The sequence below is a fragment of the Scyliorhinus torazame genome, chromosome 8 (genome assembly GCF_047496885.1).
Source record: "Scyliorhinus torazame isolate Kashiwa2021f chromosome 8, sScyTor2.1, whole genome shotgun sequence".
Taxonomy (NCBI): Eukaryota; Metazoa; Chordata; class Chondrichthyes; order Carcharhiniformes; family Scyliorhinidae; genus Scyliorhinus; species Scyliorhinus torazame.
This window is the reverse complement of record NC_092714.1, coordinates 225,704,989-225,731,490: the sequence shown is the minus strand read 5'-3', so window position 1 is coordinate 225,731,490 and position 26,502 is coordinate 225,704,989. Positions and strand designations below refer to the sequence as shown.

Here is a 26,502-nt window from a genome sequence, read left to right as displayed (position 1 = left end):
GTCCCCTGGCACTGTGAAGCTACTGCGCTGCCTGTTGCACTATGAACCTAAATAGTAATACGTTATGGCATTACTTAAACATAAGAGTGGCTGTTGTTCTCCTAGAATTTAAATGAAGAGCTTCAAAAATGGCCTCAGGTATGTGGTTATGCAACCCTACATATTAGGTGGACTTCACGTTGGGAGATCCTTCATCTTTTTGTAGAAGTCCCAGCTGCCCTGCACAGCAGCACCTTAGGGTCTCAGGCTGCAAAAAACTGAGCAAGTGGTCACCAGGATCAAAAGCTTAGTTGAACTACATAACATCTCTTACACAAAACTCAAATCAGCTGCAATCAAAACTCACTAGAATAAAGATTCACTCCTTATGTATTTATGCACTCTAGCAGTGAATAATCTTATGCACTGCATCAAAATTATTTCAATTCAGCCTCCTCTGAAATAAGAGCGAGGGGGGGAAACAGGAGCACACAATCACTTGCAAGCCACAGGTTATCCTGATACTATAAATTGGAGTTCTTTCATTTGAACTGGATCAGTTCTAGGAATTTCACACCTAGCAGCCGTCAAGACTGCAGTAGTTCAATAAGATACCCACAAAAAGCTTCTCAGGGAAGAGAGAATGGGCAATGTAACCTTGCTGGCATAATCTAATCTTCAAGAATACAATTTTTAAATATCTGTTGGTCAGGTTTATTTACAACAGATGAATCCCAGACAATACAGAAATAAGGCCAATGCAAACACAAATTTCACTGAAGTAATCACTTGCCACTTATTGGGCCAGCTTCAGTGATTATGAACAATTGATTCAGCTTATGAAGTCTGAACATACGTGAATCATTCAAGGAAATTTACTTCCCTTTAATTCTTGACTGGCATGAAGGAGCCTTTGACACAAAAATACTTGGGAGGATTAAAAAAAAATTTTTTTTAAACTTCAATTATTACAAAATCTTTCTGGAAACTTAACCTTTTGCATCGAAGTATCATTGAACGCCAGTGAGGATATTGAAGGCATTTTGGTTGAAACATTCGCAATCGGGTGGCACAGTGATTAGCACTGCTGCCTCACAACGCTGAGGTCCTAGATTCGATCATGGCCCCAGGTCACCGTCTGTGTGCAGTTTGCGCATTCTCCCAATGTCTGCATGGGCCTCACCCCCCACAAACCAAAGGATGTGCAGGGTAGGTGGATTGGCCACACTAAACTGCCACTTAATTGTAAAAAAATAAAATAATTGGGCACTCTAAATTTAAGAAAAAGAAACATTCGCAACCTTTTTTTCCTCTCCCCAACTCTGGCCAAAGAATAAGCAGATTGAATAGAAATGGAGAGCAAGACATGGCAAAACATTGAACTAATGTTTTGGTTTTAATATTCAAATAAAAAGTTGAGCTTACATCTAGAAGTAAAACCAAAGAGCCAGAAATTCACTGGAGCAACAGCAGTGCAGAATAATGGGACAGTTAGATAACGGTGTATCCCATTTGTTGTGGTATGGAGGAAGAGTGTGGACCATTAGAGTTAATCAGAATTCACAGAGGCAACCAAAAGAGTTCCTGGCTGCAGATTAACATTTGAAAATCAAAATCAGTCTGCAAACATCTCCAGTGTAGGGAGTTAAAAATTAGGATTAATTTCAGAAACTCTAATTAGCTAATTTTAGGTCTAATTTAGAGAACACATTCAATGAATTGTCACAAAGATAGATTCATGTTTAAGTACGTGATTTCACAGGACATTTAAAAACTAGAGCAAAGGTGGGTTAAATAACTTATTTGCTCTGAAAGTGAAGTGATGTAACTTGGCAGTAAGATACAGTTATGGGAAGCACATTACTCATATTACCATGAACATCCACACAGTCCAATACCTAACCAGTTAATATTCCTGCAACATTTTTAAATGAACATGCAAATAAGGCAGGAAAGCAAGAATTTCCACAATTAATAAGTATTAGACAGCTGCAGATACACTTGTAAAATGACAGTTCAGCAGGCTCCTTAAAACCAATAAATGTACATGAGGTAGTGCTTCGGGAAGTGATTTTGCAAGTTTCAAATCAGGTAACATTGTCATTCTGAAATGTTTCACAATGTCACAAGAAAGCTAAAATAACATCTGTCCCAAGTCGCATACATAATAGCAGAATAAACCATCCTGGCTGAGTTCAACACTTATACTGGACCTTTACATTTATGTTTTTATAACCATCAGTATTTTTTGCCTTTTGTTCCTGGACATCTTTGGTATATAATCTCCCTTGCCCTTTAACCTAACCTATTGTTGACCTTCCCTTTCGTTCCATCTGACCCTCACCCATATTCAACAGCATAGAACCCATCACATTTCTACCTCTACTTCCAAACAAGAGTCATATTGGACTTGAAACGTTAACTCTTTTTCCCTCCACGAATGCTGCCAGACCTGCCGAGTGTTTCCAGCACTTTGTTTTTAACCAAGATTGTTTACACCAACGTATCGACAGGTTTGAAGCAGTCAATGTAGTAGCTGGTATATTGATATCTATTGAACAGTCAGTGTTGAAGGTATTTAAATTTTGTTTTAAAAGAATAGCAATCATCCAATAAATGCTGCCCATAGGGAATACAAAAGTGAATCTTCCACAAAGTTGGAATAAGAGATGCTATCTTTAGGATATCAGTTTAATATCTCAAGCATCTATACGAAAATACATCAACTCGTCACACATCTCATTGCAGTTTGTGGGACGTGGCTGTGCATAATGTCCACTATACTTATTACATCAAATCACAACTTCAGAAGTGATTCATTGTATGTGAAGAATTGGAAATATTTCCGAAAAATGATGAATGCAAGTCTATCAGAAACAAATATTTTTGCTCCTCTCGTTTTAAAGTCTTACTCATTCAGCAGTTAACAAATGAACTTTAGAAGTGTTTATTCTGATGAAATTCAGCCTGACAATTCAAAGTTCTGCTGGTAGATTGAATCCTTTGATAGGATGTTAGAAGTCAGATCGTCAAATACACTGGAGTTTAAGTCAGCATTGGACTGTTTTATGTAGATTTAGACTTAAAATAACTGTACATTCAAAATAGCAGCAATTTTAATTTAGAAGATCTACAGATGTAAATTGCTCAGACCCCTGTATAACTAGAATAGTTGTGAAAATAGAATGGGCCTTACAGAAAAGTCAAATGAATGAAAAGTGAGCACAACTACAGAGATATGAAATAGGAAGCAAAGTATGTAATTTGAGTAAAATAGATACTATACAAGCTTCAATTCAAAGTTCAGTATCACCACCCTAGAGGTGGGGAAGAAATTCCAGACACATCAAATGCAATTTCCAGCTGGTCAGTCTTTCTCCTCGCCTTATCATCCCTTTCCCCTGCTAATCTTTTAAGTGTTTCACAAAAATGTATGTGTGGGATCATGCAGTTATTTGTTTACTGAAAACACTATTTCCAAACCAAAATTGCTCAGTACTCAAGTTAATTCCATTTTGGGGTCAAACTCAAGAATGCTTTACTCCTCCTACCAATATTTGAATCAAAACATTTTTAAACAATTAAGTTTTAGTCAAAAGAACTTTTAATACAGAAAAGCTCAATTATTCTCAATTGTATAATTTTTCAGAGCTTCAAATCTATGCCATTTTAAAAGTTACTGACTGTAGATACCAAAAGTCACCCAAGTGCAACTTTGGAGTAGTGTTATTGTCCAGACCATTGCTATTAGGTAAAAACAATCCTTTATATTTAAAGGTTAGCTGTTCTACCACACACAATGGAGAAAAGCTTGTGTAGCTTGACTTAAAGGAGTTAAATGCTTCATTTACAACTAAAAGGCTTTTTAAGTTAATTATTGGCATGTTTACAGCATTTTCCAGCAATTCTACATTTGTAAAGGAGGGTATTGTGATACACAAAATAAGTACTGGAATAGCCTAGCTGTTTGAAAACTAGATTCCAAAAAAATGTATTGCAAGATAAATCAGAACAGCAAGATCTTTTCAAAATAATCTTTTTTTAAAAATGTTGAAGCAGTTTATAAATCAAAGTTTAAATTTTGACAGTGGTTTACAACTCCTTTAACTCAGCTTCACATTGATAAAATGTGTTATGCCAAAAAAAGCCACCAGTACTTTTGCACAAACACCAATTTTTACTTCTCCATTCCATAGGTACAATACATGGGAAGGAAAAAAAAAGTCCAAAAGTAAAGTAACAAAGTGTTGACTTAGTTGGCAAGGGTTTCGTGCTTTACTTGGACAATAAGCAAAATGTTTACTGTACACACTTTGTGTACATCACATGGAACATTACATCAAAGCATTAATAAAGTACAAGACAACATCTTACATTTTACCCTACACCAAGATTTACAGTAATCTGCAATTTCTGGTATAAGCTAGGTAACAGATCATATCCAACAATGTAATTCTTGTGCACTGTTGAAAATTACTCATTTATTTTTTATATAAACAAAGTTTAATATAAAAACAAAAAGCAAAGTCCTTCAGAATTGCCAAATTAAAAAAACCCTTTAGATTAAAAAATACAAACTTAACCTAGAACTGAGACTTGATACCATCTTTTAAGGGTGAAGAAAAGAGGCAGTTTTTAAAAAAATAACTTATTGAAACAGAACTCAATTTAGAGTTTCAACTTGCTTCTTTCGGATATACAAATTATGAAAATGCAGGCACACTACTTTTTAAACTAGCACCAAGTTTTGTCAAACCCAAATGGTTTGTTACACCAACGGCCAATTCAGACAGGTACCAAATCATGAACTACATACATTGGATATGACCCTGATTTTGTTAAGCAATTTTTCAATCTTCATGTAATGTACTATTGGAGAGTCATCAACAGAAATTCTAACTTTTTGCTGCTGGATATTGGTGTGAACAAGGTTCCAATGAAACATTAGGAACAAATTTCCTTCATCAAAAAAAATGAATTAATGTTGAAATGCATTACTATTTTAAAAAGTTAAGCAACTTAATGATTTAGATACTACAGCAAGATTCAAACTGTAGTTGTCTAAAACATAAGTTACATGTCACAGAACAGGAAGCATCCGATTTTCTCTGGTGCTTGGCGCTTTGGGTCAATAAAAGGCTTTCAGTCAGTGACATCCAGTGTTTGTCCTAAAGTGTTTGAGTTAGCCGGTTTGATGAGAGAATCACCATCAATTTCTTGTTTCACACATCTGAAAAGAAGCAGTTAGGTTTTAATTTAATACTTCTGCAAAATGTTTTATTTTATCCATAAAAAGTGCACGTTTAAAGTTGTAAAAACAAATATGGTGGGTTATGAATTGTACAAAGCTGCAGATTGCTAATGATCAAAAGGGATCCAAAATTTCAGTGCAAGTGGTTATCATTTAGCCCAACATGCATTTGCTACTTCCATCTTGGGAATTATGGACCACACACATTAAAGATGCAATACAGATTAAGGTTTCTTTGCAAAAATGTTGAAGAATTGCATCCATAGCGATCTAGCTTTAGTAAGATAAGTAATCACTACTAGTTTTATGCTAAAAGCATTTGCCAATCATGCTTACTACAGATTTTAAGGACACAGCCAACATATTTCCGAGTACAACATATCCCTTAAATTCAACCCCTCAAGTCTGTTCCATCATTCAATTAATCATGGCCGATATGCAACTCATTTACTAGTTTATGCTCCAAGTTCCTTGATAGTCCTCCCAAAGAAAGCTATTGATCAGAGAGTCTTTCAAATTTCAATGACCGAACACACATTTGAGAGAATGCCAATTGATTTCACTCCAAAATGGCCTAGCCATAATTTTAGCCTCTTGTTCAGGTTCTATTTTCAAAGAAATTACTTTTGCTGTAATTATATCAATTCCCATCATTTTAAACAACTATTCGATCAACCCTCAAAACATTTAAAAAGGTGAAAGCAAACTTTATATACAATTGCTTCTCAACCTAGACCGTTAACCCAGATATAATTCTGATTAATCAAGTGCTGTATCTCCTGAAAGTGCTGTACTTCATTCCAAAGTTTAATGAAGAGAATCAGCATAAATTTGAAAGATTGGATTTAGTTGATTCTTTTGATATGGTCATCAGCATTGTGCATATATGTGGATAATAGTTGCCTAAATATACATACAGGTGGCATTTGATGCAAGGTTATAGAAAGGAGTAGCAGCAGAAATAAGAGTGAGTGGAATTGGGAGGAACCGTGTGGTAGGGGTTACTAATTGGTTGGGAGAGAGGAGTGGGAAGGAAAGGAGTGGGCAAGAAAGATTCTGCGATTGGTGAATCATGGCAAGTGATGTTCACCAGGGATTATTATTGGAGCTGAGGATGAGCAAGTGGATTTAGATACCCCTATGTGCAAAAGGGCTAATGTTGGCCCTGATGTAAAAGCACTGGAATTCAAACATAAGGAAATGATGCTTCAGATCCTAACTGGAATACAATGTTCAGTTGTGGAGAATGTTTTGGATAGAAAAGGCACAAAATAATAATTTTATAAAAATAATTCCCATTTCCCCCACCCCTTCCTGGGAATAGCTTGCTGCCGACTGATTTAAACAGCTGGACAGCCACTATCCGCCAATTGCGTTAATTAGTGTTTAGGCCCGACTGTTTCTCTGCCTTAGAGGACTGATTCTACAACTTCGCCAGGTCTGTAGTTCCCGGCTTTTCCACATCCCTTCTTAAATGCAGGCAATAGCGCCATGAGCAATTTTATAATCCCACTGCACAATTCTTGAAATGACCAATGTACCTTCAATTTCTCTGAATAATGTGGGGGTAGAAATCATCAAGTCTTATTCTTTTCTCCATTACTATTTACATACACAGACCAAGCTTAAAAAGTATTCCCTTTTCAGTTCAATCCTTATGCCACATACTCTCAATCAGAAAGACAAGAATTAGCTTATACTTACACAGCAATTGGTCCATTTCCTGTTCTTGGTAGGTCTACATTTTGTTGGTCCAGCTCAGACAATAGTTTCAAGATATTAAGAGCAGCCTGAGAATTAAATAATGATATTTATTGCCTTAGTAAAATAAAAAGACTTTCCACATATTGGTCTTAGAAAATAAATCTGGCCTTCTATTTTCATAGAGGTAAAATATCAGTTTGCTAAAAGAATCAGCAATAAGATATTGTTCAATATTTGAAAAATGTTTTTTTAAAAATCCTTTACCATATCATGACAGGACTCAACATCTTTTCCAATTCCGTGACTGATCAGAGGAGGTTGAGAGGAACAATTTATCAGAGACACATACTCATTTTTATTGTTTTTTGGAAAATCCTTATATTCAACCTGAAAAGAGACGACATAGCGTGACCAACTCTCAAAAGTGACTGACAGTACTCAAATGATCTTTTAGGGGCTACAAGTACAAATGCTACACACACAGCTGAGCCAAAACAAGATACTGGAGCTGCAAATGATTGCAATGTGCAGGTGAATTTTGAAGTAACTTGAATGAACATTACAGAACATGGACAAATCTCAAGTGTTGAAAGCTTTTAAATAAGGGCTTCCTACAATGATACAGAAAACTATAGCTTGATATGCTATTGAGCCACTGCTTCAAAATGCCTCTGGTATAATGCGATCTGTGATGATTTGAGTCATCCTTTCTCCCCTACAAATTTAGAGTACCCAATTTTGTTTTTCCAATTAAGGGGCAATTTAGTGAGGCTACCTATCTTGCACATCTTTTTAGTTTGTGGGGGGTGAGACCCACACAGCGAATGTGCAAACTCCACATGAACAGTGACCTGGGGCCGGGTTTGAACCTGGGTCCTCAGCGCTGTGAGGTAGCAGTGCTAACCACTGCTACACTGCTGCTCTGTAGATAACGGGGAGCCAATGGATGTGGTATATCTGGATTTCCAGAAAGCCTTTGACAAGGTGCCACACAAAAGGTTGTTGCATAAGATAAAGATGCATGGCATTAAGGGGAAAGTAGGAGCATGGATAGAGGATTGGTTAATTAATAGAAAGCAAAGAGTGGGGATTAATGGGTGTTTCTCTGGTTGGCAATCAGTAGCTAGTGGTGTCCCTCAGGGATCAGTGTTGGGCCCACAACTGTTCACAATTTACAGAGATGATTTCGAGTTGGGGACCAAGGGCAATGTGTCCAAGTTTGCAGACGACACTAAGATAAGTGGTAAAGCAAAAAGTGCAGAGGATACTGGAAGTCTGCAGAGGGATTTGGACAGGCTAAGTGAATGGGCTAGGGTCTGGCAGATGGAATACAATGTTGGCAAATGTGAGGTTATCCATTTTGGTAAGAATAACGGCAAAAGGGATTATTATTTAAATGATAAAATATTAAAACATGCTGCTGTGCAGAGAGACCTGGGTGTGCTCGTGCATGAGTCGCAGAAAGTTGGTTTTCAGGTGCAACAGGTGATTAAGAAGGCAAATGGAATTTTGTCCTTCATTGCTAGAGGGATGGAGTTTAAGACTAGGGAGGTTATGCTGCAATTGTATAAGGTGTTAGTGAGGCCACACCTGGAGTAGTGTGTTCAGTTTTGGTCTCCTTACTTGAGAAAGGACGTACTGGCACTGGAGGGTGTGCAGAGGAGATTCACTAGGTTAACCCCAGAGCTGAAGGGGTTGGATTACGAGGAAAGGTTGAGTAGACTGGGACTGTACTCGTTGGAATTTAGACGGATGAGGGGGGATCTTATAGAAACATATAAAATTATGAAGGGAATCGATAGGATAGATGCGGGCAGGTTGTTTCCACTGGCGGATGAAAGCTGAACTAGGGGGCATAGCCTCAAAATAAGGGGAAGTAGATTTAGGACTGAGTTTAGGAGGAACTTCTTCACCCAAAGGGTTGTGAATCTATGGAATTCCTTGCCCAGTGAAGCAGTAGAGGCTCCTTCATTAAATGTTTTTAAGATAAAGATAGATAGTTTTTTGAAGAATAAAGGGATTAAGGGTTATGGTGTTCGGGCCGGAAAGTGGAGCTGAGTCCACAAAAGATCAGCCATGATCTCATTGAATGGCGGAGCAGGCTCGAGGGGCCAGATGGCCTACTCCTGCTCCTAGTTCTTATGTTCTTATGCTCGATTTGAAACATCCCAACTGGGGCATGGAGTTATGGGGAGTGTTTTTTTAAAAAAAGGGGTAACCTTGCTGCTGATGCTTAGAAAATTAACTCTACTAGAAACCTTAACTGACAGTCCCCTTCTCAAATAGTCAATTCAAGCGAGGTCACAGCCAAGGCCAGTTTGGCTCAGGCTCCAAATTTGTACGTCAACATATAATTGATTGGTTATCAGAAGGCTACTGGTACCTGGGAAAATTTCTTTCTCAGCACAAGTCAACAACATTAAGGGAAGGAATTAACTAAGTGAAAGAGGTGTACTTTATTTTTGTTATACAATCATTACTTATTTTAGATTCCTGAACTTTTGCGAGTAAGTCATAGTGCTATCTTAATTGCACTAATAGTCTTGCTTCAAAAAATTTACGATCACAAACCAAATATAGAAGGTTTTAAACAGATAATTCACAATGTCCTTTTGCCGGGCCACATTCAACACTAATCATTTAAAGATTAGCCAGATTAGTACCATATGAGTCATAGAACTTGCAGTGCAGAAGGAGGCCATTCGGCCTATCGGGTTTGCACCGGTCCTTGGAAAGAGCACCCTACCTAAGCCCACACCGCCACCCTATCCCCGTAACCCAGTAACCCTATCGAATGTTTTTGGACAAAAAGGGCAATTTAGCATGGCCAATCCACTTAACCTGCACATCTTTGGACAGTGGGAGGAAACCGGAGCACCCGGAGGAAACCCACGCAGATACGGGGAGAACATGCAGACTCCTCACAGGCAGTGACCCAAGCTGGGAATTGAACCTGGGACCCTGGAGCTGTGAAGCAACTGTGCTAACCACCGTGCTACCGTGCCCCCAACACAATTTCGCATTATAGAAAATAACCCAGTTTTATAGCAGAGAAGGCAGTGTTTTGTTTCATACACTTCCTATCCCAAGTACAAAGACAACTAATTTGTTGGTGCTCGACAAAACAAAATTGCTATTACCACTAACTGGTCACCAGGATAAAAGACTATACCCAAGAGAGATTTAGTATACCTGTAATCCTTGAACACTAGCCAAAAAGTCCAACTGTTCTGAAGGTCTGGTAAGGGTGCTTTGTGGCTTGCGGGCTGCAGGATTATTTTTCAAAATTGCTTCTGCAGTTAAGGACGTTCCACCATATAGGAGTTCTCTTGCTATCATTGCGGTGACAGTGGCCATGGCTGGATTTGCTGCAGGCCTGTTGAAATCTTTGGTATGATGCCCTTGATTGACACCAACAGCCTGTGCTACCTCAGGAACCATAGGAAGGATTCCTGCAGGTAGTTGCTGGTGGCTGGGATAAGGCATTCGAAACTCATCTTCTAGACGCATGCTCCCATCTTTAACTGAAAAGTAATAGATATTAGAATCCTTAAAATTCTGGAAAATACCATTGATACCATAAAAACAGAGTTTTGTTATAGAATGCTCAGATGTAGATATTTTTTCATTCATTTTAATCTTTGGAATATTGGACATTTTAATGATGAAAGTTTGTCAACTCAAATCTGTATTTTCATATCAACACAAATGCTCATCATGGGCTCCAAACCAAACATTTTCCCCCAGAGGTTTTACATTCCCCAATAAGAAAAGATTCCAGACCAGTTAAACATCATTTAATATCAGTTTCTTTACAACCAATGGCACTCTCCTGATCACCCTTCTTCCACAAAGAGGCAGGGGATCCACTGAGCCTCCTGGTGGATAGTTGTTGGATTTAATCCCGTCTTTTGTTTTAGGAAAATGGATAATAGGAGGTGTAGGTCATTCGGCTCCTCAAGCCCACTCCACCATTCAACTAGATCATGGCTGATCCTTTACCTCAACACCATTTCCCCACTCTATCCCTCTATTTCAATGTCTTTAATAACTAGAATCTCAATCTTGAATATACTCTCAGCCTCCACAGCTCTCTGGAGTAGAATGACAAGGTTCATCACCCTCCAAGGGAATAAATTCTCAATCTTAATCAGCCTACCTCTTATTCTGAGACTGTGTCCCTGGTTCTAGACCCCCTCGGACAGCAGGAACATCCTTTCTCCATTTACCCTGTTGAGCACTGCAAGAACTTTATATTCTTCAGTGAGAGCACATTTCATTCTTCTCAACACGAGAGATATAGGCCCAATCTCTCCTCATAGGACAATCACAACATCAAGGATTTGAATGATGAACCTCTATTGTATTCCCTCCATGGCATGTATATCCTTTCTTGGGCAAGGAGACCAAACTGCACATAATACTCCAGGTGCTGTCTTATCAAAGCTCTCTACAATTGCATCAAGTCTTCTTCACCGCTGCACTCAAATCCTCTTGCAATAAAGGCCAACATAACAAAGAACAAAGAAATGTACAGCACAGGAACAGGCCCTTCGGCCCTCCAAGCCCGTGCCGACCATACTGCCCGACCAAACTACAATCTTCTACACTTCCTGGGTCCGTATCCTTCTATTCCCATCCTATTCATATATTTGTCAAGATGCCCCTTAAATGTCCCTATCGTCCCTGCTTCCACTACCTCCTCCGGCAGCGAGTTCCAGGCACCCACTACCCTCTGCGTAAAAAACTTGCCTCGTACATCTACTCTAAACCTTGCCCCTCTCACCTTAAACCTATGCCCCCTAGTAATTGACCCCTCTACCCTGGGGAAAAGCCTCTGACTATCCACTCTGTCTATGCCCCTCATAATTTTGTATAACTTTTAGGCAGCCTGGTTAGCACTGCTGCCTCACAGCGCCAAGGACCCAGGTTAAATTCCGGCCTTGGGTCACTCTGTGTGGAGTTTGCACATTCTCCCCTGGTGTGTGGGGGTTTCTTCCTGGTGCTCCAGTTTTCTCCCACGGTGCAAGATGTGCAGGTTATAATAATAATATATATTATTGTCACAAGTAGGCTTACATTGACACTGCAATGAAATTACTGTGAAAAGCCCCAAGTCGCTACACTCCGGCGCCTGTTCGGGTACACAGGGAGAATTCAGAATTTTCAAATTACCTAACACCATGTCTTTCGGGACTTGTGGGAGGAAACCCACGCAGACACAGGGAGAACATGCACTCTCCGCACAAAGTGACCCAAGCCGGGAATCGAAGCTGGGACCCTGGCATTGTGAAGTGACAGAGCTAACCAGTGCTACCGTGCCGCCCAGTTAGTTGGATTGGCTATGCTAAATTGCCCCCTAGTGTCCAAAAAGATGTATAGGTTAGATTAAGGGGTTAATAGGATAGGGCAGGGGAGTGAGCTTGGTGAAGTAATCATTCAGAGGGTCAGTGCAGACTTTGCACTGAAGGGATGTCATGATTTGCCATAGTCATTGCTAGCGTACCTGCATCTTAGCTTTCACACAAACAAATGAAATAGGAACAGAAGTAGGCCATTCAGCCCCTCCACCATTCAATAAGACCATGGTTGAGCTGTTTGCATTTCAAATTCCACAATTCCATCTATCTCCAATAATCTTCGATTCCCTTGCTCAACAAAAACCACCTCTGGATGACATCCAGACTCAACCTTAGCTCCCTTTTTTTCTCCACAGTTGTGTCAGGTCTGCTAAGATTGTCCAGTATTTTCTGTTTTTGTCTCAGAATCCAGCATCCGCAGTAATTTGCTTTTATCCATGTATTTTGGTGGTCAGCTATTTTTGTTCTCCATTATAAATTCCCCTGTTTCTGACTGCAAGGGACCTACATTTGTCTTCACCAATCTTTTTCTCTTCAAATACCTATAGAAACTTTTAGTCAGTTTTTAAGTTCACCGCAAGCTTACTCTTGTACTCGTCCCCTCATCAATCCTGTTGTCCTCCTTTGCCGAATTTTAAACCGCTCCCAATCCTCAGATCTGTTTTTTCTAGACAATTTGTATGCCTCTTCCTTGGATTTAAATTATCTTTAATTTCCCTTGTAAGACATGGCTTGGCCACATTTCCCATTTTACTTTTGCACCAGATAAGAAGGAACAATTGTTGCAGTTCCCCCATGCGCTCCTTCAATGTTTACCATTGCCTATTCATCGTCATCCCTTTAAGGGACGTTCCCCAATCCATTATTGCCAACTCGTGCCTCATACCATCTTAGTTTCCCTTATTTCCACATCTCAGAATCACAACATGATGAAGCAGAAAGGTGGCCCTCTATCATGATGAAGAATTCTACCATATTCTGGTTGCTCATCCCCAACAGGCCTCGCACAACTGGACTGCAATTATTCCTTTCTCATCACAATACCAAGTCGAAGATGGCCTGTTCTCCAGTTGGTTCTCAACGCACTGGTCCAGAAAACCATCCTGTATACACTTCAGGATTCCTCCTCTACTGTAATATTACTAATTTGATTTGCCCAATCTATATGCAGAGTAAAGTCATCCACAGTTATAGATGTTCCTTTATTGCATGCATGTCTAATTACCTGTTTAATGCCATTTCCAACATCACCACTGCAGTTTGGGGGTGGGGGTCCATATACAACCTCCACTGGCGTCTTTTGTCTCTTGATGTTTCTCAGCTCCACCCTTACAGATTCTACATCATCGGAGCCAATATTCTTCCTCACTATTGCGTTGATTTCCAACTTAACCAGCAATACCACTCACCGCCGTTTTCCTTTTTGTTTGTCCTTCTTAAATACTGAATACCCCTGGATGTTCAATTCCTATGCCTGGTCACCTTGCAGCCATCGCTCTGTAATTCCTACTGTATCAGACCTGCGTACATCTATTTGTGTAATTAATTCATCCGGTTTTCTCCCCACGAGTGAACAGCTGCTTATCCACCATGCAGGCCTTGCTTTTGTCCACACAGGTTGCAAGTACCCAAAACCTTGCCCAAAGGCGTGTCCAAAACATTAGGTGGGGTTACTCAGATAGGGTGGAGGCATGGGCCAAGGGTGGTGGAGACTCGATGGGCCAAATAGCCTCCTTCAGCACTGTAGGAACTCTTTGACTTTATGATATTCACTGGTTCCCCTTCTGTTCTGCCCAAAAAATTTTGAAATATTTTAAAAACATTATTTTCATTTCCTAAATCCATGTCGACTGCCCAATCTTAACATTATCTCCTAAGTATCCAGTCATCACATCCTTTATAATAGATTCTAGCAGTTTTTCCTACAACTGATGCCAGGCGAACAGGGTTGTAGTTCCCACTTTTCTCTTTTCCTTTTCTTAAAAAGTGGGGTCACATTGGCTCCATTCCAGAATCTATAAAATTTTCAAAGATGGCACCCAATGCATCCACTATCTCTACAGTCACTTCTCTCAACACACTTGAGATGTTGATCATCAGACCCAGGGGATTTCTCAACATGTTCCTTTGATCCGAAGTGTGAATATTTGTCCTGAGCCACCACTCCCATACCAAAAAGGAGAATTGTGGCTAAAGCCTCTGCAATTTCATCCTTACTTTGATCAGTAGAGGATGGATCCCTGCAGTACTGGGCCACCTTTCTGCTTTCAGCACCACCAACCTTAAGTAAATTTTCCTCCAATCTAATTTTTCTGCCATTGCTCCTTTGCTGTGGCAGCTCCTTTGCTGTGATATGAGCAGCATCCTGTCCACTAATGGAGTGATGCAAAGTACTCATTTAGTACCTTAGTCAATCCCTCTGTTTCTACAAGAAGATTGGTCCCCAACTGGTTCTATCCCTTTACTATTTCTATGTTCAGTAATTACTTTTATCTTTTTCAGTTCTTTTGGATCTCTACTGAATTATATGAACATGATATTTACCATAAAATTCCATTTTGGACTTACTGGGCCAAATTTTGCAGTCAGCTGTGAACAGTATTAATTACACTTTCCCACAGACTGTGGGATTTTGAACTGGAACTTGTAATTATTAGTGAGCCAAAACAGCATGGCACCCACTGCAGGGGAGCTGGGACCTGTATGACTGGGGCAAGCAAAGTCATCTCCCTTTAACCAAATTGCAGAATCCTTCAAGACAGAGCATAAACAATTAAAATAATGAAAAGTCAAATATTTGGAAAGCAGAAATAGATGTTACAATTCATTATGAGAAGATTTTAAGGAATAAGACTCCACACTGGGCAAATTAATTTTCAGTCCAGGAAAGTTGTTTGGCAGTAATTAAGGCTTGAAACACATTCAAAACTTTAATTTGAATGGATAAGTGCAACTTTGTCATGTTTATTCGTGATACTTGCATGAAAGACAACAAACTTCATGCATTTTCCATGCATTTGAAGTTGGGATCACTTGGAAAGCTTCTGGTGAAGCAGGGCAACTGTAACAGAAACTTTGATTTCTTTATATAAATATGTGCAGATGTTGGATGCTGTCATCTGATTTACTCCTTAATGATGTTTGCTGCTATTTTCTCCACAAGAGCTCTAATCTTTGAATTTCCTACCTACCACCCTTGCGGGAATACATCAAGTTTGTACCTGACCACATCTTTCAAGGTACCTGATTGGATAGATTCCAATCCAGATTGGCCAGTTTGCTCACGAACTGACTGAAATTAAATCCTGTGCAGCATTTTTATGTTTGATTATTCATTTTCTCTAACTACACTAAAACTATGATGATCACTGTTTCTTGAAATATTTCGCACTTGCCCCTCTTCATTCTACAGAACCAGGTGCAGTGTTTCAATGCAGCGTACCTGTTGCACTATCTTCTACAGAGGAACCAGGCTCGAAAAAGGTCACTTTCCGCCCTTTAACAGGATCTTTCACTGTTGGCTTAAAAGAAAATGAAAATTCCTTCAGAACAGACCTTGGTACTTAAAGGCAAACTAATTTTAATTAAATTGAAAAAAATTACCTTTTCTTCAGTTTTCAAAGCTGGTTTAGGTGGCTGAGGCTGGGGAACTTTAAAACCTAAAAGCTCCAACATTTTCTCAGCTGCATTTCGCTTGGCAACTTTCTTATTTGGGCCCATTCCCTCTCCTACTTGACCACCAACTTTAACCTAGATAATGGAATACAGTTTAGATTATTTGGGATTGTACACTTCATAATCTGTAGATAATCAAATAAATTATGTAACAGTTCTCACCCGCATAACAAACTCTCTGAGGCGAGGAAGGCCTCGTTCTACCATTAATGTATATTCAGGCTCCTTTTCTTTTTTTGCTTGCTGAATTTGAGCTAGACGGCTGATTGGATTCATTCCTTGCCCATACTCTGGACTTGTCTGTAGCTTAAAAATAAAAAAGATGCAAGCTCAGCATTTCAGCACTATTCAAATTAAATCAACGGGCGAGAAGATGAGTAAAATTGGTTTAATTTTTGTAGCCAAATTTGAAAAGCCAGATTCTGTTTTGGTCCAGGTTAAGAAATGACCGAATGTGAAAATTTAAAAAAAAAATTAGAGTGCTGAATCTTGCAGATTTCGTGAACACCAAAGTGCTTGGTTTTCCCTCAAGTTCTTTATTAATTTGCCTAAAGGCCGAAAGGGCCTGCTCCCAACCCTCTACCAATAATCACTACTATTGTTTGCCAGAAGTGGAGTAAAAGGTCCCAAGATTTCTGTCTCTAGTGGCTCACACTGATCGGAGAGTGCATCATGCACAAAGGAATAATCAAGCTTCCCAAAAAAAAAAATCGTTTTTTTGTTCTCAACCAATAAACTCAACTCAATTTAATAGGCTGATGACAATTGTACTGGTCCAAGACTGGTCATTTGTTAGGCAAGCATCAATGTGTACAACAGTCTAAAACTTCAAAGATGACAACTCAGAATCTGTTAATTGTAGCCAAGATATTAATGAAGAGGACACAAGCATAAGGTTTGAAGCAACAGCAAGTTAGGTTGTTTCTAATGCTGAAACTAAATTCAACTCAGGAAAAAATATGGCCACAAGAATTATTAGTAAAGTTTAAGCCATAAGTGGATGAGAAACCATGTTCAGAAAACTACCAATTACTGTACTTGTTTCCTGAAAACCACGAGGATAGGTGGTATCGAAAAGAAAACTACACACGGGTAAATAATGTAGCTGTGCTTGGTATACATGCACTTAATACCAAGAGTTTTGAAAGTAGAGAATCCCCTGCATCACGATTCATCAGAGGCCATTTCATTTTTTTCTGTCCAATAAGAAAGAAAAATATAATGCAGAAGTGTTCAGAAAAAAATTAATACAACTCGGGAACTGGATTACGTTCTGAAGACAGACATACTTTTAATTGGAGATGAGACTGAACCTTGGCATGCGAGAGGTTGAGATAGTGGACAACTAGAAACCAATTACTAAGCTTCAAGTGAGCATGAAAATCAGAAATTTCTTTTTGCATGAGTTATTCCAAAGGCAATAATTATGTGCAGGTCAATTTGTAAAACAAAAAAAGCACAATGACATGATTAGCAAGCGATGGAAAGTTTAGAAGAGGATATGCAGAACACAAATATTCCGAAGAAAAAAAGCTGTTCGTGGACTGCTCACAGTAACATCTTTGTCAGACAATGGCCAGGTTAAAACATGGTGGTGCAACCACATATTTGCTCAAATCTTTGGGGAACATTTTGGTGTAATTCTGTGCATTAGATAACTGGGGTACAGCAATCTGTAGAAGGAGCATGAAATATACCAGATACTACATTTTAGACCACATTACCTTGATGACTGACTAGGCATAGAAAATAAAGGGAGTTTAACCCAACCCAAAACCTGTTAAAATCACCCTCAGGGTTAAAATCACCCTCAGGGTTAATGTTCTATGCCCAATAGTATTTGATCTTGATAGCAAGTGCCCACAGGATTTCCAACTAAAAATCAAAAATCAGCCAAATTCTCTTCAGATCTTATTTGTATTTCCATGAGGAACGAACAAACAGCAGCCAGGCCCAAGAAATCTGACCAATATTAATTTCCAATATCCAGGAAATAGGGACTTCATAATTCCCTCTGGTTAACCAGCTTAGCAAAGCAGAACTAACCAGAGAAATGTTTCCTCATCTCCATGCCTCAGAGGCTTCACTTCAGCATGTCGACAAATCGTCAGACCTGGCCCAGCAAAACAGATTTTCAAATTCCAGTGAAGTACTTCAACATCATTTGCTTAATATGAAACAAGGTTTTTCAGAAATTTCTTGTTCATGAAATGCGGGTTCTCAGATTTTCAGTAAGAGGTACATCACAAGGCCCATTATGCTATCCAGTTTTTCCCTTAGAAGGACAGTATCCGTGCATAACTACCAGTACATGTCTAGTTAATAGATGCAGTGATAACACAGAATTCCACCTTCTTTTAGTTTTATAATTTGATTCAATATGATACTAGCAATCACCATTGAGCGGTTTTGGGGGCAGGTGGGGAGAAGTGGTAGAAGGAAAGAAAATGTTTTGATACAATGAATTATTTTTAAAAAAAGGTAATTTACTTAACACACTTGAATCCGGTATGCACCTGCTTGCGGAAAATATAGTGCAGGGTAAAACGGAAATCAAACTCTTGTAGGATATCTAACCCAAAATGAAATAAATTGGCTAGGAATATTTGTTAGGTTCATCAGTGATGAAATGGAGAAATTTCTTCACTCAGATGGTGCTGAACCTCTTTACCACACAAGGCTATGGGGGGCAAGTCATTGAATGTATTTAATAAATAAATAAATTTCTAGACACTAACGGCATCAGGGTGCCTGGGACAAAAAACAGGAATATGGCATTGAGATAGAGGATCAGCCATTATCACAGTGAATGGCAGAGCAGGCTCGATGTGCTGAATGGCCTATCCCTGATCCTATTTTCTATCTGTATTTTCAAGGCCAATCCACCTACTCTGAACATCTTTGGGTTGAGGGGGGAGACCCACGCAGACATAAGGAGAATGTTCAAACTTCACAGACAGTGACCCGGGGCCAGGATCGAACCCAGGTCCTCTGTCAGTGAGGCAGCAGTGCTAACCACTGCGCCATCATGTGGCCCCCATCTGTTGTCAAGTTTAACTCCGGTACTGCCTAGTGTCAAATTTTCAACACTACAGCTTTCTCATTTGCAACTTTCTGTAATTATGAAACACTTTTTAAAATGGCATGCAAAACCATATTAATAGGCTGACCTTGGAATTTGGACTAATTCTTCACGGTAAATGGAACAAGTTATAGCTTTAAAGACAATGAAATATGCAGAAATTCAGAATGGCTTCACAAATAAAGTAACTCTTCTCAGAACTAGCATTTGTATAATGTGGGTGATTTTCAAACTAGAAACTTGAGAACACAGGCTTCAGTCACACATCTACAGTAAGGACAAGCTAACGCTCTCAAGTAAACACTTGTATCTTTGCAAAAAGCGAACTGTCCCAAACATACAAGAGTGTCCAATATGCTTCGCATGTTCCCTGGGAATAGTATACCCCACAAATCTACCTCTCAAGCAGCCGTCACACACTATATCCTTTCATCACATCTTTTGGCAATCTTTGAATAAAAAATTCTATCTGTATCCTTTGTGCTTACAAAATAATTTGCCTTCACCATCTTAGTTCCACCCCCTCCAATTAGATTTCCACCCCTACCACAGCACTGAAACAGTCCAATTAAAATCACAAATGACATCCTACTTGACCATGGTAAACGAGCCATTGACACGCCTGCAGTTTTTAAACATGGTTGACTACACTACCCTCCACCTCACCTCAAGTCAAGTCATTCAGCTGACTGGGACTGTTTGATTCAATTTTTATCCAGCCAGTCATAGCCAGAAAAACAATTGCAGTGGCATCCTTCTCTTGTTTCAACAACATTAGAGTCCTCCAAGGATCAATGCTTGCCCTCCTCATTTCTCATCTGCATGCTGTCCCTTCGCATCACCATTCAAAAACAAGTCAGTTTCTACATGCATACTGACAACATTGAGCACTGCCTCACCATCAGCTTGTTTCCAACATGTCACGTTGTTTGTGCAAGCTCCAGAACTGGATGAGCTGCAATTTCCTTCAAGTAAATATTGGGGTTAGCAAAGTGCCATTTTCAGCCCCACCACTAACTCCATTCTGTATTCACTGACCCTCTCGGAGTCCTTTGTCACTGTGCAAGGTTGAATCAGATTCGGCATTTTATCTGATCCTGAGGTTAGCTTCCAATCAAAATCCACTCTTATGACCAAGATCACCCCTATATCCCCATATGTCACTCCACTGCCTCAAACCACCGGCTTTAGAAATTCTCAATGCCTTGAATACTTGTGACTTTATACTTCCAGTGCTCTCCTGGCTGGCCTTACATGTTCTACCCTCTGTAAACATGAAAACATCCAAAGCTCTGCTGCCCAAATTCAGCTTGCATTGTTCCATTCATCCATCTCATCTCACTGACCCATATTGATGTTGCCGGTTTTTGGAATCTTTTAGAATTCCCCTCAGAGGCTCCCTTGCTCTGACCTCCCTCTTCCTTTAAGACACTGCTTCAAAACTACCTATTGGGAATTGATATTTATGGAACTAGGACGGGAAAGTGGAGATGTGAAGTTCAGCCATGATCCTAGTGAATGGTAGAGGGTGATTCAGTGTCAGGTTTTGTTTGACAACTCCTGTCGGTACTATACAAATGCAAGAATCAATCAAATGCAAAGAATAAATAGCTAATTAATGGAACACTGCTCAAGAGATTGGACTTGGACTGTTATAACCAATTATATTCACTTTTAGAATTCCCTTTACTACCCTTTTGATGCATATTGGCAGCCAACTTGTATGTTTTATTAAGGTAAATTATGCAACCAGGATTTCTGAGGGACAAAATACACCATTCAAGAAAACAATGAAACAACTTGCATTTCAACAAGAGGGCTTTTAAGAGTGAAGCACATTGCTGTGGATCTGGAGTCACATACAGGCCAGACCAGACTAGGCAAGAATGACAGATTCTTTCCCAAAAGGACATTAGTGAACCAGATGGGTGCATCAGTTCTACCGTCTCATCTTTCACCCAGAAATATATATCCTCAAAGATAAGATACATCAACAAAACTAGCAGCCATTTTGCAAAGCAATATCTCACAAGCAGCAAAAGACAAATAATTAAAGGTTATTTTGGTGATACACACTGAATTGCCTGTTGTTTCAATAGCAACATGACATTTTCCATTGATGAGACTTTGGTTTACCCTTTCCAGAGACTTCACCTCTAACAATGTAGCACCCCTCCAATGCTGCACAGAATCCTCAGCCCAATATACAACTTGAAGAACTGTGGCAGAACATAAACTTTGCCCACTTACAAGAGTCACCAAGTGAATAGAGCTGAAAACCTGCACTTCTGCTTCAATTGTAGTTGCTAAATGATTTTCCATTTAACATCCAAGTATTTCCCCCCAGATAAATGTTCCTTTTCACGGATAAAATACCTACACACCTTCACTATTGATTTAGTTTTCTTTTTTATGCGTGGTTTCACTTTTTCTACAATTGGAAGCTGTGGAAGTTTCTTCAGTTCCTCCAGAACAGCAATTGCGGCAGCTTTCTTGGAAATTTTCTTACTTTTCCCTTCTCCTTCAGCTGAAAATTCTCCAACCATTACTTTAGTTACAAAACTTTTCATGTGAGGAGGGCCACTTTCTTTTATTACCTGTGAATCAAAAAAACAAACAAACACTTAATGGCTAGTTTAATAGCAAAACAGTAGGGATGTTGCAAATGATGATACGTCATTGTCTAACTTACTTGATCACACACAATCCAAGGATGGCTTACCCATTTAAAAAGTTTTTCAGCAACAATCTGCCTAGAAATTTCCCTCTTCCCCATCTCGTTCAAAAAAAGCCTCAAGGGAGCATTGTAACAATAAGTGGATTTGCTCCAGAGGCAGAGAGCGACACAGGTCCCTGTGTTTCACACCAATCATCTTTTTGGTAGCCAGTATGCAATTGTGCAGTCTTCAAGACTTGTGCAGACTTCAAGACTGAATTTGCATACCAGCAACAGAAGTGAGGAAAACACACCAACACAGCATATTCAATGAGCAGCTGTAGATTTGTGGAGTTTTTGCCAAAGATGTTCTCTTGATGAGAAATAAGCGCGCAATTTACTGTTCCATTCTATTGCTTTTCTTGACTGCTCAAAGCGAATGAGGACAGAATTTCAAATCCTCACTCCTCAACATTCAATAAGGGCAACAGGGTGGCAGACAGCCTGCACCCACATCGATCAACAATGTTCAAGATGGCCATTATGATTTTATTTTTTACAAGCACAGTGCAGCATTGCCGACATGGGTTATTATTAGGTCACATCATTTGAACGCCTTTCACACATTTGCATCCTTCCTTAAATAAGAGGACCAAAACTATAAAAAGTACTCCTGATGTGGTTTCACCAACGCCCTGTATAACTGAAGCATAACCCTTCCTTTGTATTCAATTCCCCTTGCAATAAATTTCTAATAGCTTGCCCAATTACCTGTTGTACCGACATACTAGCCTTTTGCGAGTTATGCGCGAGGTTCTAGATTCCTCTGCATCTTTGAGCTCTGCAAACTCTCACCTTCCTTATTTTTTATTTGTCCTGCCACAATGGATGATTTCCCACATTATAGTCCAATTGTTCAATCTTTGCCCACTTAACCTATCTATATCCCCTTGCAACCTACTTGTGTGCTCTTCACATCTTACAATCCTACCCATCTTTTGTCATCGGCAGATCTGGCAACCATCCCTGCATTTGAGTAATTTATTCAAATAGATTCATTCACTCGTTACATCTTGTCAACCAAAAAAAGCACTATTTATGCCTACCCTATGCCAATCGACTACTCATGCCAATATATTACCCCTACATAATGAGCTTATGTTTTGCAATAACCTTTAATGTGGCACCTTATCAAATGCCTTCTGGAAATCTAAATACAACACATCCACCCGTTCTCCTTTACCCACATAATACAAATATATAAAGTGAAGACAAATATAGGTCACTTAACAGTCCAAAACAGGAGAATTTTGATTAAGAAACGCCGGAGCAATTAAACTAATAATTACTTTAATTCACAGAGGAAGACATAATTAACTTCTCACAAATTGTAAGGAATCAAGGCTCAAGCGAGGAGGAATTGAAGGAAACTAATACTGCTAGAAAGAGTTAAGCATAGAAAATAGAACAGTACAGGCCCTTCGGCCCACGATGTTGTGCCGACCACTTATCCGAATCTAAGATCAACCGAACCTACAACCCTTCGATTTACTGCTGTCCATGTGCCTGTCCAAAAGTTGCTTCTGAGGGAATTAATGGTACTGAGAACTAATGAGTTCCCAGGGCTTGGATGATCTGCATTGCAGGCTACGAAAGTATGTGGTTATAGAAATAGTGAATGCGTTGGTGGTCATCTTCCAAAATTCTGTTGATTCTGGAACAGACCCAGCAAATCAGAGGATGGAAAACGTAACCCATTATTTTACAAAAAGCAGAGGGAGGAAACAGGGAATTACACGGTTAGCTAATCGGTCATTGGAAAAATGCTTGAGCCAATTATAAACAATGTGATAACAGGACGCTGAGAAAATATCAATGGGATTAGACAAAGTCACTATGGATTTCTGGAAGGAAAATCATGTTTAACAAACCGAACGCAACACCTCCACCTCGTGCGCGAGGTTGGGGCTGATACAGCTGAAGGTGGTATAAAGAGCATACCTCACAAGGAAGAGGATAAGCCGGCTCTTTGAGGCGGTAGAAGGTGTGTGTGAGCGTTGTGGGGGGGGGGGGGGGGGGGGGGGGGCGCGACGCCCCCGCAAACCACGTTCATATGTTTTGGTCCTGTCCAAAGCTGGAGGATTACTGGAAGGAGGCTTTTAGGGTTGTCTCTAAAGTGGTGCACGTGAAACTGGACCCAGGCATATTCGGGGTGTCGGACCAACCGGGGTTGGAAATGGGTGCAGAGGCAGATGTTGTAGCCTTGGCATCGTTGAATGCCCGAAGGAGAATCCTGTTAGGATGGAGATCAACCTCCCCACCCTGTGCCCTGGCATGGGGACCTGCTGAAATTCATGACTCTTGAGAAGGTCAAATTTGAACTGAGGGGAAGGATGGAGGAGTTCTTTTATTTGCTTATGTTAACATGCGGGCTTCTGTTTGGGGGTTTGGTGGGAGGATGGGATTGTTGTTATTGATATGGGGATTGACATTGCATTCATTAATGATTATTGTTTATTGTTGGTGGGTATAAATTTGGGAGAAAATGTGAAAAAGGAGAATAAAAATATTTGTTTTAAAAACCTGACGTAATAAGTATAATAGATAAGGGGGAACCAGTGGATATAGTGTATTTGGATTTTCAGGAAGCTTCTGATAACATCCCACATAGGTTAGTGTGCAAAATAAAAGTGCATGGGATTGGGTAATATATTGGCATGGACAGAGAATTGGTTAGCAGACAGGAAATGGGAGCATAGGAATATAATAAATGTTTTTTTTCCCCAAAGTGGCAGGCAGTGACCAGTGGGGTAACTGCAGGGATCAATGTTTGGACCCAGCTATGGACAATATACATCAGCGACACGGACGAGGGAATCAAAAGTAATATTTCCAAGTTTGCAGACAACACAAAAACTTGGGTGGGAAAGTAACTGGGCCTGTATTCACATGAATTTAGAAGGAGAGACGATCTCATTGAAATGTCTAAAATTCTTACACTGGATGGACTAGTTGCAGGGGTGTGGTTTCCTCTGGCTAGAGGGGGTCTAGAACAAGGGGTCAGGTTCTTTGGACCAAGGTAGGCCATTGAGGACTGAGATGAGGAGGTGGTGAACCTGTAGAATTCTCTACTACAAAATGTGGTGGAGGCCAAGCCACTGAATATATTTGATGAAATAGATTTCTAGACTCTAAAGGCATCATGGGGAGAGCACAGGAATATGGTGTTGAGACACAGGATCAGCCATGATCATACTGAATGGTGAATCAGACTCGAAGGGCCAAATGGCCTGCTTCTGCTCCTATTGTCTTTGTTTTGACATGTTACTTCTTCAGTGAACTCCAATAAAGTGGGTAAGCATGATTTGCCTTTCACAAGGCCGTGTTGACTCTGCCCGATTGCCTTGGATTTTTCAAGTGCCCCGCTATAACAGCTTGAATAATAGCTTCTAACACTTGCCGTATACCAGATGTTAAGTTAACTGGCCTGTAGTTTCCGGCTTTGACTCCCTGCCTTCTTGAAAAAAATGACATTCCAAACTAAAATGGAACTTTCTCTGAATCGAGGCAATTTTGTAAAATTAAAATCGCACAATTATCTTATTAGCCACTTATTTTAAGACCCTAGGATGAAGTCCATCAAGATGCATGGATTGTGAGCCCGCAGCGCCAACAACTTACTCAATACCACTTCTCTAGTGATTGAATTTTCTTGTATTCCTTCCTTCCATTTCCTGATTTTCAGCTATTTCTGGGATGTTACTGGTATTTCCTATAGTGAAGATCGATGCAAAATACCAGTTCAATTCATCTGCCATTTCCTTATTTTCCATCATTAATTCCCCAGACTCGGACCAATATTTATTTTGTTAACTCATTCTTTAAATATCTATAGAAACTGTTACTATTGGTCTTATGTTTCTAGCCAGCTTACTCTTGCACTCCTTCCTTATCAATCTTTTGGTTCTTTGCTTTTTTAATATTCTGACCTGCCACCCATCTTTGTGCAATTGTGCTTTCAGTTTGATATTGTCTTTAACTTTAAAATTAAACCACAGATGGTTGGTCCGCCCCATGGAATTTTACTTTCTTATTGAAATGCATCTGTGTATTGTGAAATATCTCCAACTGTCCCCACTTCCTCTCTATTGACCTGTCACAAACAAGGAAAATCAGACAGTGAGAGAAAGAAATTGTATTTCTGGCACCTTCGTCCTTGTACCAATTTCTATGATTGGCCTGGAAGGCAAGTACTTCCACATTTTGGGAATACTGTAATATATCATAAATGTAGCACTGTGGGACTTCTGGTGGCGGCCATGGAGTGAGTGGTCACACTCAGGGCTGCTCCGGTTCGAGGGCGTTAATTTGGGCACTTTATATCCATTAGTGGGGTAGCTCTGGCAGGAAAGTGGTGCAGAAGGTGTAGAAGGAGAGGTTCCACCTAAGATTGGCATGTCTGCTGACGACCAGATCCTGCAAAAAGAAAACAGTTAAAGACCTGGCTAAGGAATTGGAGGGGACCTGGTGGTGCAGCAATAATTGCGAGAATGGCAGAGGGGGAAGGGTCATCGCCAGTGGGAAAGCTCCAGCTGGAACAGTTGATGGCATTTATCAAAGATGGATTTCGCCTGCAAAGGAAGGAGGTGCATGGTGACTGGTCGAAAGCCTTTGAGGGAACAGGGGCATCTCTGCGAGGGTCAATGGACCATGTAGCGAAGTGCCTTGAGGCACAAAGAACAAAGACATGAGAGGTGAAGATGGTGGTGTCCGACCAGAGCGATCGGATCATGTC

At 39.9% G+C, this 26,502-nt stretch overlaps 1 protein-coding gene across 5 annotated transcripts in view; it reads right to left on the bottom strand.

The window, feature by feature from the left end:
* Positions 1–1,351: 1,351 nt before the first annotated feature.
* Positions 1,352–26,502, bottom strand: part of stau1 (staufen double-stranded RNA binding protein 1) — an 83,386-nt gene continuing 58,235 nt past the window's right edge. For 3 of the 5 annotated variants that reach the window (XM_072514835.1, XM_072514833.1, XM_072514837.1), the window contains 8 exons: positions 21,436–21,648; positions 16,132–16,275; positions 15,898–16,044; positions 15,737–15,815; positions 10,127–10,458; positions 7,199–7,321; positions 6,935–7,020; positions 1,352–5,209 (listed from right to left, as the gene is read on the bottom strand). In XM_072514835.1, coding sequence (XP_072370936.1) covers positions 5,122–5,209; positions 6,935–7,020; positions 7,199–7,321; positions 10,127–10,458; positions 15,737–15,815; positions 15,898–16,044; positions 16,132–16,275; positions 21,436–21,648 — 1,212 coding nt within the window. In that variant the 3' untranslated portion in view covers positions 1,352–5,121. The remainder of the gene's footprint in view (positions 5,210–6,934; positions 7,021–7,198; positions 7,322–10,126; positions 10,459–15,736; positions 15,816–15,897; positions 16,045–16,131; positions 16,276–21,435; positions 21,649–26,502) is intronic. The other 2 variants (XM_072514836.1, XM_072514838.1) reach the window with 2 other exon arrangements.